The sequence below is a fragment of the Eucalyptus grandis genome, chromosome 8 (assembly GCF_016545825.1).
Source record: "Eucalyptus grandis isolate ANBG69807.140 chromosome 8, ASM1654582v1, whole genome shotgun sequence".
NCBI lineage: Eukaryota > Viridiplantae > Streptophyta > Magnoliopsida > Myrtales > Myrtaceae > Eucalyptus > Eucalyptus grandis.
The window spans coordinates 16,797,082-16,809,692 of NC_052619.1; the positions used below are offsets into that span (position 1 = coordinate 16,797,082).

General features: G+C 39.0%; 1 protein-coding gene across 2 annotated transcripts; it reads right to left on the reverse strand.

The window, feature by feature from the left end:
* Positions 1-1,491: 1,491 nt before the first annotated feature.
* Positions 1,492-8,907, reverse strand: LOC104457071 (autophagy-related protein 18g). Of its 2 annotated transcripts, none has more exons than XM_018861569.2 (9): positions 8,718-8,907; positions 6,535-6,975; positions 5,739-6,173; positions 4,853-5,098; positions 3,909-4,748; positions 3,666-3,823; positions 2,881-3,014; positions 2,127-2,696; positions 1,492-1,984 (listed from the first exon to the last, which is right to left on the reverse strand). In XM_018861569.2, the coding sequence occupies exons 1-9, from the start codon at positions 8,889-8,891 to the stop codon at positions 1,980-1,982; spliced, it is 3,003 nt and encodes a 1,000-aa protein (XP_018717114.2). In that variant the 5' UTR covers positions 8,892-8,907; the 3' UTR covers positions 1,492-1,979. The 2 variants fall into 2 exon arrangements, with proteins under 2 accessions (XP_018717114.2, XP_010070318.2); XM_010072016.3 differs by having other exon boundaries at positions 1,492-2,035.
* Positions 8,908-12,611: the final 3,704 nt, after the last annotated feature.

The window sequence follows — 12,611 nt, forward strand, 5'->3', positions numbered from 1 at the left end:
TGATGCCAAAATCAATTTATATTTGCAATTTAATCTATATGCTTTGAAATCAATCTCATTTAACTACGCCAGATGGTATGTAGAATAATGTGCATTAGTATATTATACTCAATTTACGCTAATTTGATTCTCTATAAATTATATATATGTATATATATGTATGTTAGAGTTAGGACCTAACTATCAGATTTATTGTGAAAAAGGGGATATTACTAATGATAGAAATACAGACCGTTAAATTTCAAATAAATGCAATCTTTATATACATAAAAGAGAACAAGAGCATGACGAAAAATGCTTTTTTGCTCGTCATCTTCTTGATTGAGACTGAGAGGCAAATGAAACTTTCATAAATAACTAATTGATTCCTTTCCTAGTTTATTAATAACAAAACCGATTCTTCCAAGAAGAGGCCAGAGTATTCCTCCGTTGAGATTTAGCAGCCCAATCGGCTACTAAATTTGCGGACCTTCCAAGTCCATAAAGGTGCAAATTCTCTACCTTCCCTTTCCAATAACACATAATACCATATTTTAATGGCTGTTTGGCATGTAGCTGTAGGATATTGAGGCTTTTTGAGGGTGAGTGGCGTCCGTGATTTGCGAATGCAATGGCTGTTTGGCATTTAGCTGTTCGCCGTAAATTATTGCGTAACTTATTATCAAATCTCGAAAGCTACCTTATACCCCTAAAACCTCAAACTCACCATCCACATATTACCCCCATTTCAGATAGTATTTAGCATAATTTTCTGTGACCGTTACAGTAATATTAGTTGGATTAATATGCTCTGAATTTCATGTTTCATGATATTCAAGTTTCAAATTTACTGAATTGAGATTTTTCTGATTTTGATATCTTTCATCGACGATTTTGGTAATTCAAAATATTTTTAGACTCACCAATGTCTAGAATGAATATTGTTTCATTAATTTTTCCCGATATTGATTCTTTTTTTAATGTGGTATAGTTCAGAGAAAGAAAGCACTGGAAAAATAATCTAGCCTCGGCCGATGTGTTAGGACACTCACTGATCTTAGGGAAAAGGTCCATTGTCTCTCTCTATTGAGGATGCATGAATCGCCGGGACGGCAACGATATGCTGGGCAAGGGGCGATGCTGCTTAGAATTAGTACCACCATCCTTACATTAAGATATGTGTCAATCCATGGCGGACCAATATACTCATGGACCTCTCTTAGGACTCTTTCACGGAAATGCAAGGGAGGAAGGAGAATAGAGGACTGGAACTGTGCTATGTGGTGGGACAAGCCCCCAATCATCAGATTTCAAATGCCAAAAGGTATCGGAAACTGTACTAAGTAAAGAGCTTAAGAAGCATACCTGAAATGTAAAGGCTGGAGGAAACATTCTGCGCTAAGTTTAGGCCGCCACCACTAGATACTTTTCGTTTTTAACAAAGGGTGTCTGAACTCTAAGGTATTGCCAATTGTTATTCTCAGCATCAAATCAAAAGACGAGAAAACATAATTGATCACAATATCTTTTTCCACTTAGATGTCATTCCTTTCCATCGTTGCAAGAAGACAATACATAATTATACAGCTTGCAAAAGAACACTTGTTCAAACCCAATTATCTGTACAGGGAGCCTTTGTACAAAGCTACACGCAGGGAAAGCAGCCCCAACTACTCCTCGCGAGAGCTTTTTTAACTCATCCCTTGCCCCAAAGCAACCACCCCTCATAAATTTAAGAATTTCATCTGCACAAAATGTACATAACAAAGATTTCACTATCCCTTCAAACCAATTATCTCGTCTTTTTTTCCTTCACTTTTATCTGTTGGGGTCGTAGAGCAAGAGACATACTGTGGCAGAATGCTTAAGCCACCAAGGTGGACTCTAACCGTGAGCATTAGGATCAGAATACATACTGCTTGATCTAAAGCAAGTCCTTAACGAGATAATCCACTACTCCCTGACTCACTGAATTCATGTGGAATCATGGGAAAGCGAAGTCAACTACTCCCTGACTCACTGAATTCATGTGGAATCATGGGAAAGCGAAGTCAACCTGCAGAACCAAAGGATTGATTGCTGATTAAGCTAAAGCAAATTGAAAGAATCGAGTCATGTAGAGACTTCCACAAAGACAATGAACTTACCATCTTCAGAAAAGGCAAATACACCACCAAGCATTTCATCCTCTTCTCCATCTGCAAGTTTGTCCTTCTCATGGTGGCTACTGCTGTCAACATCATCAGATACAACTTCAGTTAACCCGTGGCATCCATCAAGCTCTAAAGCCTCACAATATCCCTCTTCAAATAACTGCCCAAGCTCTACGTGATCATTTGTGGATCCAGGTACAACTGCCTCCTTAAGGATGTCATTAGCTGAACCCAAACTAGCAGAGCTAGTTGCAGAAACCTCGCTTACAATTACAGTGTTTGAACTTGAAGAGGCTGGACCATCTGATGTTTTCTCCATTGAAGGAATATTATTCTTTAAAAAGGGCTCAAGGTGTGCGCCATACTTATTCATGTGTTCCCTGGATCTTTTTACATTTTCAGCTGCAACAAGTACAGCAGACTCTTTCAGCATGGAGGGCTCAACAAAGCAGTTTTCCCTTCTTTCTGGGTAAAACTCATCCATAGACTGACAAGTTGTTAAATAATGCTTCTCAGTATTCACTTGATCCAAATCAGGTAAATTTTCAATCCTCCTTGATGAACCTGAGAATAATTGAAAGAGACCAGGTAAATTCAATCAGTACAGAAGCTCTCCAGATGTTGTAATGGAATGAAAAGCACATGAGAGATTGCTGGATCTACAAGAGACACATGTAGACAATAGTACCATGACATTGTTTTTTAACTGCAAAAAGAATCAAGATCTATAACACTTGCAAAATCTTACCACCATCTGAGCTTTCTGTAGAACTAAGAGATGACGGTTTTGAGTGGCATATAACAGTCTCTTCAGCAGGCTTGAGTTTGACTTGGTGCAGATCTGAAGATGCAAAACTAGAATATCTTCCCATAGTCGAAGCTCTGCAGAAAACAGTAAAACAAATGAGCAGAAATAACATATCCAATAAATAAAAGAAGTTCCTTCACAGATGCGCATGCGAGAGAGAGAGAGAGAGAGAGAGAGAGAGAGAGAGAGAGTCTTAATAAAAAACCACTATGTTGCATCTAGACAATGAAATGATCTACAATGGGGCATTTAAAATCAGTGGCTCTATTTCAAGCCAAATCATAGAACCTGTGGGTTGTATGAGAAAGTATATGGTGAGGTAATCACAATGACTTTCAAAAAGAAATCAATCAAAAGAGGTGATATCTCAACTAGAAACAATAATATTCAAGGCTCAAGTTGACAAAGTAAAGTTTACCACTTAATTCAAAGACCAAATATAACACTCATTTGCATGCAGCCATGAACACATGGTGTTGAAACTAACCAAATTTATGGCAACATGGAAAAACAGAAAGCAGAAGAACACCGGATAAAATGACATCAATAGCAGTAGCAACTAAGTAAGCTATACATCAGAACAGATTAGGGATTGATTAAGTACAAGCTTTAAATAAATATGAGAAGACTTGCATTTACATCTGAAGTAATACAATTCAAGAAAAATCTTAACCTAACGGGAATTTGAAGAATAAAAATCATAGCATCAGAAGAAGTGTTATCACCTATCATTCCAGCTGGATTTGGTGCTATGAAAGTGATCAAAAACAGGCAATAACTCCTTCCTCTTTATTTCAATTTCATGAATTGGCAACTTCTCAATTTCAAGCTCTCCAGCCAAGCGAGCACTAATCGATGGGGAACCCATTGTATGGAGACATATCTAACCAAGAGAAGAAAAGGAACAAATGAATAGCAAGCTGATGAGTCATAGATAACCAACATATCCGTATTTTGAATTAATTTACCTCTGGTTTGTGCCAGACTGGCAACCTTCTAGAACTTACTTGCACTTCTGCATTAGATAGGTACCAATGAGACCTCTCATGGGACTTTGTTATGCCACCCTTCAAAGGCTTCTTACCACCAACGATTCTAATCATGTCCGGACAATCCACTTCACAATTGCTTTCATTATCTAATACGTTAACACTCAACTTTATAGCATCTTGTTTTTCAGAAGTGATAGAGATGCTGCATTCATCTCTTTCTGGCCAATCTAACCGCCTACATACGTCCCACCATTGAACAGGTTCAACTTTTACTCTAAGCTCATCCTCCTGTATTTGCAAAAAGGAACCAGGCCGAGGCTTAGAACCAGCATCCCCAGTTTCCACTCCAAGTGAAGGGAGAAGTTTGTGCTGGATTACATGCCCTGATGGAGTGTAGACTAACAAATGTTCAAGTGGATTGATCCTAGAATTGGCATGCTGAAGACTGTGAGACATTGAATTGTGAAAAACAGCAGCAACAGCTCCAGATGGCACAAAGACCTTCCCCGTAGCAGAAGCAGCAGCATTGCTAACAGTAGTAAGCCATCCAGAATCATTGTATTTTATCCTGCTTACCACCGAAAGAGTAACAGGTGGAGGCGGTGGGAAACATTGTTGGTTACTCAAAGATGATGGATTACTCCACCAAGGGATAGAATGAACTGAAAAAACAGAAGCTTCTTGACTCTGAGAACTGTGATTCTGGAATCCCGGGTCCCCACCGAAAGGGGATAGAACAAAAACATGGCAAGTTCCCTTGGATGAGACAATACCGACCCATTGACTATAAGGACTAAAGCATATGTCTTGGATAATCTGCCGAAAACGCACACAGAAGGAGCAGCCATAAGAGAAATGGATGAACATCAAATTCATACACAAAATTGACAAGAAGTCTGAGAAAACAAAATAATACTCACTGCTGAGGTTATTCCGCGATGCAGCCTGTAAAGATGCACATGGGCAGAACTCCAACTATAAGCTTGACTATCTGATCCACCTCGTGTGCAAGATGGCATGATACGAAATACATTGATTGTGTTGCCATAGACTGAGGCAGTGACCAGAAGAGTTCCACTAGGATCAAAACATAACGCAGAGATTGGACTTGTGTGGGCTTTGAATTGTGATATAACAACTCGAGAAACAAAATCCTTGATTACAACCTGAAATTACCAATAGGTTTTTGGCGTCAAGGAATTTCAAATTCTACATTTGTGATGATCACCAAATGTCTAGGAAGAAGTGATTTGTAACTGTTTAATGATGGGACAAACTAGCTATTAGTCAACTCAAAACATGCAAATCCTTCAGACTTCTACCCATTTCACTAGGATATCGTCTTGAATTCATAACTCTCAACACTTACATGTGATAGTACATGAAAGATAAGACCTTCCTTCACAACTCCATCATAAACATGTGAAGAACAGAAGTTTGTCACTGGGGACAATATTGCCAATACGAGGTCAATCACTTAGAAAGATCTAAATTAGATAACAAATAAAATTTATAACTCTCGACCTATATGTAATAGTATACTATAGATAAGACCTTCACTGCTCCATCATGAACACGTGAAGAAACGAAGTTCGCAGCTGGGGACCATATTGACGATATGAGGTCAATCAATTAGAAAGATCTAAATTAGGTAATAAATAAACCACATATTTGCTGAACCACAAAAGTAGAATTATATAAACAAAAATGAAAAATCCCGTAACTTTCAGTGAATGCCAATGCAATCGCAGGATTTCTGCAGCAATGTTTTTGACAACCATTTTTGAGGTTTAATACAATACTAACCATCCCAGCATTATCTGATTCTGATCCCGTAGCCCTACCAACCTTCCAACCTGAATTTGAAGATACAGGAGAGTTGGATCCATCTGGAAGCAGCTCCTGACAGTATTTTGACAAGGTTTTGTATCCCATGTCACCCAAATTCACGATACCGGCAGCCAAATGTCTACTAGATTCCATTGCATAGCGTGCCATCAAACTGCTGCTGCCTGGAGAAGTAGATGGACTAACACCAGGAGAACTGAGATTTTGAGGGCTTAAACGGCCTGTGTTTGACATTAGCGGACTATTGGAAGCATATGCCAACCACCTTGGCCCAACAGCCATTGGGCCATAACCAAAGTTAACCCCAATCGGCCCTTGCCCTACCAGCTGAGGAACAGGATATGTGAGAACGCTGAACTTGGTCTCAAGCGTGACCGCGTCAAAGCAGTAGATCTGCCATTACATTGTTGGTGTCAGTCTAGTCCCTCAGTAAAACGTGTTACCACTTGATAACCAAATCATGCAACAAGTCAAATCACCAACTTTCAGTCAAAACACTAGAGGGAATAAAATGATTAAGAGTTCCTACTATTTAAATCAGTTAAACTGAAAACTTTCTTGCAAGGTAAAACAAAAACTGTAAGAGAAAACATAGTCAACCAGCCACTCTGCATGAAATCAATCTCAAGTTGAAATGGCATGGCTTTCCATGCTCCACATGCACATTTTCAATGTTAAAAACGTTCCATCTTAATATCATTTAACTGCCTGCTCATAAAGTCATGCAATTGCTAAAGAATTAGCTAGTGCTTACTTGAGCAGCAAGACCCACAGCTACAACCCGAGGACTGCATCTAACCATACAGACTGCCGATCTAAACCGCAAAACATGTACATAACAGTGAGTCTTTAGCGAATAAAACTGAACAGCTGTTGGAGAGTGTACAAATTGCCCAGAATCAGACTCCATATGACCATCTTGACTGTGTACAGGGTTTGGGCTTTTGGCATTTTCCCCAGAAACAACCAGCAGCAGAGGGTGTGATGCCCTGAATCCTTGAGGACCATTACAGTCTATTGGAAATGGCTGCATTTGCAAGAATGTAACTGGACCGTCACGCTTTGAGACTAGCTCAGTAAAGTTAGAAGCATCCTCCACGTCAAGAACTTGAAAACCATTCTGATAGCCAAGTAAGAGAACATGCTTGATGATGGATGGACCAAGCTCAAGTCTGTCAAATCCAGCCCAGGTAACCTACAGACAACCGGAACTTAGATATGTGCCTATGCAATTGACATTTACAATGTCTAGAAACCAACAAGAAGTTCCATGGTAGGCTTCAAAGCTAAGGAAGGGAAGAGCCACTGTATGAAGCACATTAAAGTACAAAAGCAACATATGTATATTGGCAGATGCAGTGGACGGGACATATAAAGACAATATACAATACAACCCAACAAAGTGTAAACAGCAACAGGAAGCACATACTTCAAAGTTCAGCTGGCGACTTGGATAACTTCATTGGTGATGATTGACAGAAGACAAGATTGCAAGTACAAATGATAGAAGAGCAACAAAAGCAAAATGAATGGATAGAAAGAAGGGTTCGTCAAGAAGTGGCAAAAATCAGGGTGCTAATGCAATGTATATTTATTGGTGGATGCAGGTGATGAGAGATAAAAAGACAAACAATAACATGACCAAACAAGGCCAGCATATACTTCAAAAAGTTAAGCCGACTTTGATAACTTCATCGATGATGATTAACAAAAAAGCAACTTACAGCAAGTACCTTTGATGAAAGAGCAACAAAAGCAATAAGACAGGATAGAAATAGGGTCTATTCCAACTAGAAGAGGTAAGCAACACTTCATGGAGCATGATACAGAGGCTTTAAAGCGAAACGATACTAATTGAGATTTGCCCTGGCCAAATCAATCCAATGTCACAAAAAATTGTTGAAAAAATTCTCCACCGTCCACTGCATACTCTCCCATGTTACCAAATACTATAAATAACCATACTTTCTTTTTCAAATAAGAAGTTCTGACTCCTCTTTGGATTAAGCCTAGAAGCCAATTAAGACCCTCTAACCAAGTTTTGATCTTTAATGTGGCGTTCTAAGTAACATATAGTATGAGTTGATATATGGCAATGTAGCACAAAAGTCCCCTGAAAAATGATGCCCTCTCAGGTAAGTCTAGTGATTAATCAAATAACAATATTTATTTGCATAAAATTCTCCAAATCAAATGAAAATAGATGTCAAACTTGAAAAGGTTTTTAGCATTAATGACCTGCTTTGGTTTGTGTAAAAAACATGCCCATATAAATTACGAATTCAAAGAAATTCACGTTTTTAGAAAGTTTTAAAACTTGCATCACGACGACCAATCTGGAAAAATTAAGCAAGACTTGCGCACGTCTGATATTCCATATACCTGGAACTGCAAATTAGGCTTCTTAAAAAACAAGGAAAAAAGAAAAAAGGAACTTTGCACGGCATTGAACCTATTTTTTACAGCACTCATCCTACTAACAAAATCTACAGAGCTCTCAACACAACTAGCTCAACTTGAAGCAAAGTTACTGCGATGATGCTGGTGGAAGTACAATCAAGTTCACTACTTCACCCCACACAGCAAAACTAGAAGCTACTTCATTAGAGCAATGTCCATGAACTACGGGAGATACACTTGTATTGCGTCAGAAATCACTAGAGCAACTTGGCCATCTAAACATTAGGGACAGCAAAGCAGACACGGCCACGGAAGTATAATCAAAACAGCCTGCGGTCATGAACCCACAGAAATACACCTCCTACGATATAAGGAAAACTCTTGGCGCGCCTTCCAAAATCCAAAATTTCACATCTTAGAAAGCTTCCCCAAACGAAAAGATCGCCGACTCGACAAAAAACAACTAATCCGCAGACGCCAGCTTTTACAAAGCCAAGAAAACAGTACGCGCGCGCCCGAAGAGAGAGAGAGAAAAACCTGATCCTTGTGCTCCTCGGACGAAGCGGAGATCGAGGCCGCGACCGACGCGCCGGCGGAGCGGACGGTGGTCGCGACGGTGCTGGCGTTGGAGGACACGGTCTTGAGACAGGAAGAGATGATCCTGAGAGAATTCGGCAGCAACCCATTGTTCCTCCCCTTGCTCTTCTTCATTCCTCCCCTCCTTCCTCCCTCCCTCCCCCTCCCTCCCACTCAATCTCCGCCTCCACCGCCGCCGCCGACCTCACCACCGAAGCGATTCCCCCACCGCCACCCCTCGCCGGCGCCACCGGCACCGCGACCGCCTCCGCGCCCGAGGAACATCTCCGATCACCGCCGATCGGAAATATCATCCGATTGCGCGATCCCCCCGAGCTAAGCAACAACGACAACAACACCCACTTCAATCCTCCACACGGAAGAGCTTCAGCAACAAGCTCGTGCTCGTGCTCGTGCTCGTGCTCGAGCTTTGACTCCCGAAGGCCTTCGCGACAAGGCCCCAAAAGCTACCCTTTCTGCTCTTCTCCTCTTCTCCACCCTCTACTCTCTCTCTCCCACCTCCATCATCAACTCCATCATCATCTTTCTCTCTCTCTCTCTCTCTCTCGTTCTCTCGCTATCTGTCGCTCTCCCTCTCTTTCAAGGCCTCTCTCTCTCTCTGCTGAACATATATATATATATATATATATATATATATATATATATATATATATATATATATTTTTTTTTTTAATGCTTTTTTTTTATTATTGTTATTATTATTGTTGTTATTATTATTATTTCTATTTTTGAGTTGGGCTCTGCTGCTCTCGCCATTTGAAAAATATATTTTAATTCGATGAATGGTTTATTTAGAAAATTGAAATGGTGGGCGTGTGTTTATCTTTCGGTGAGGGAGCGGCGGATCAGCTGTGGGCCGCGGGGTACTGGATGATTGGACTTTTATAAACAATGCGCAAATTGAAATTAAATTTCGAAATTGAATTTTTTCTTTTTTTTTTTTGGGGAGCGGTGGAGAGAATATCTTAATGCGATCCCTCTGTGCTAAGTTTTAAATTATTGATTTCCTCTCACTGATGTAACCATCCATTTCCCATTAATCTCCCTGGTTTTTTTTTTTTTTACTAAATCCCAATTCTGCCCTTGGGGACATGACCATTCTATGTCTGGGCCCCTTTAGAATTAAATTTTTCTGTCGCTCGTGCATTTGATTTTCTTTAAAAATGGGCCTACGGCTGTGGATTATTGAGGACGTTTAGGTTTTTGCTGTTGGTGAAGGTTTAGGCCGTGATTGGGACGTGCTAAAGAGGGCTTTGTCGTCAAAAGCCCGATTCAATTTCACCCTCGGATTGTTTAATCTTATTTAGCATATAAATCTCGCATAAACCGACTATAATTTCGCATCTTGATTAAATGAAATCTTCAATTATCTACCATGGTCTCTTTAGGTCAAATGATAACCATCTATATATTTTGTTGTCAATTTTCTGTCTCGACATGAATGACTTGTCTTTAGTTGGATCAAAAAAGGTTGGATTCAAGTCATAAGCTATGTTGTTGATTCAGCAAACTTGTACCCATTTCAACCTCAATCTTTCAAAGGAAAATTCCATAAAAACCCTTGCGTGTTATCATAGATACCCTAGGACCTTACATAATTCATTGCAAACGTGTTCCCACTATAATAATTCTAATGAGCGTATTTATCAAATACGTCATGCCAAATCATTAGTAATTTTAGCATACTTCCTCCTCCTTTATCATCATCATATTATATTTCTTTTGAAATTTATGGATTTCAAATCATGATCGAAGAACACTTTCTTTTTAGTTGGAGAACACCTTGAAGTGCATCAATATGGCTTTTTTTATGGACACATCATATTATTGAATTAATATTTTCCTTGAAGTCGTTTGCACCATAGCAAGAAAATAATTATCTTGAAAAAAGATTCTTGAGAGCACATTGTCTCAATCGAAATTTCTCCTATTTCTTCTTCCAATTCGATCTTCTTCGTTTTCTACTTTAATTTCAATCCACATTTCGAATTCATAGCCTCATCACACAACAAAAGTATTTGAGATTAGGCACATGAGCTGCATCAAACGAGTATAATGAAGCTTGAGCTTGAGCTCGAGCTCTATTCTAGGAAGAATTGAATTGAGTTTGTGTGACTAAGGGCGTGTTTGGTAACAATTATGTTCTCGGAAACAATTTTTGATTAGAAATAATTTTTTTTTATTCCACTCTCGAAAACAATTTTTAAGAAAAAGAATATGCTTGGTAACTGTCCAGAATTTCTATTTTCAAGGTAGAAATGTGTTTAATAGGATTATTATTATTTTTTGTTTCTTTTAAATTTTTAATACATTTACTATTTTTCTTACATTTTTCTTTTTTCTTTCTCTTCTTCTTCCTCCTTCTTGCCAGCCAGTCGTCAGCCATGAAGCGAGGTCTCGCGAGCTCGCCGGTGGCCATCGGCGAGGCTCGACCTCACTCAGGTAGTGCGAGGTCAACCTCACCTTAGCCTGGCGAGGCCAAGCCTTGCGTCGACTAGTGAAGCCGAGCCTTGTTGTGGTCGTGCGAGGGTCGACCTCCCCTACTCGACCTCCCCTTGGCCAAGTGAGGTCAACCTCGCCCAGATTTGGCAAGGCCGAGCTCCCCTAGCCACCAACGAGACTCCCTCACTAGATCTAGGCGAGGTCGACCTCACCTAGCCACGACGAGACTCAAGCCGATGAGCCTCGCCATGGCTCAGTGTTGTAGTGGGCTGGCGATGCTTCGGCAAGATCGTCGGCCTCAGAAGAAGAAGAATAAAAGAAAAGAGAAGAAGAGAAGAAAAAATTACAATTGTTTTTAGAAATTATTCCCGAGAATAAGAAACAACTTTTTAAAACTTTTTGATTATATTCCAAATTTATTCTGGGAACAAAAAAATTAATTTTTGTTTCTAGAAACAAAAAAATTTACTAAACAAATTTCTAATCTTTTTTTACTCTCGGGAACAGCAAAATAATAAAATCAGTTGTTCCCGGGAGTATTACCAAACATGTCCTAATTAGCCTATCGAACTCCAACTAACAAGACTTGTTTGCAACCATCAAGTCAATGGCAGCAACTATGTTATAGTTTGAAATTTTTGTGTGGATGGATGGCAAACCAAGGATAATTATCAAAATGTCTTTTTGTATGAATATCAAATTAGCCTTAAACTTTTTAATTTGTCAATTTAATCCTAAACTTTTTGTTGATTTGCAAATATAATCCTTCAAACCATTTTTTGTCAAAAATTGCTGATGTATATGTCAAATGTCCTATGTGATACGATCAACATTGACATGACAATTTATATATATATATATATATATTTTTTTTTTTTTTTTTTTTTTCTTTTTCTTTTTCTTTTTCTTAAAGGAAAATTATAGAGACGAAAAAATTATCCACGTTAGCGTTGGTCGTGTCACATAAGATGGCCAATGTCTACATTAATGATTTCTAGGGAAAATTAATCAAGAGAACTAAGTTAGCAAATCATCAAAGGAAAATTGATAAAAAGTTAAAAATTCATGACTAAACTGACGTTCATCCAATAGGTTTTGAATTTATATCTTATAATTTTTCCTCGCGAACTGTGATTGAAGCTTTGTCTATTAATTACAATCTCTACGATGTTTCACTGGATCTGGAGGTGGATCCAATCACGAATTTGAAAGCTGGCCCGGATTATCAAGTGTGGCAACAAAAACAAAAGTTTTCTTCTTCCAACTTTTGGTGTGAACCTCTCTAATCTACATATGGGCACATCATTAATGGGTGCCTCCAGGCACTTGCTAAGTATACTTGATTGAGCATAATTCAATTTTCAAGACAGGGATTATGATAACATCAAAGCA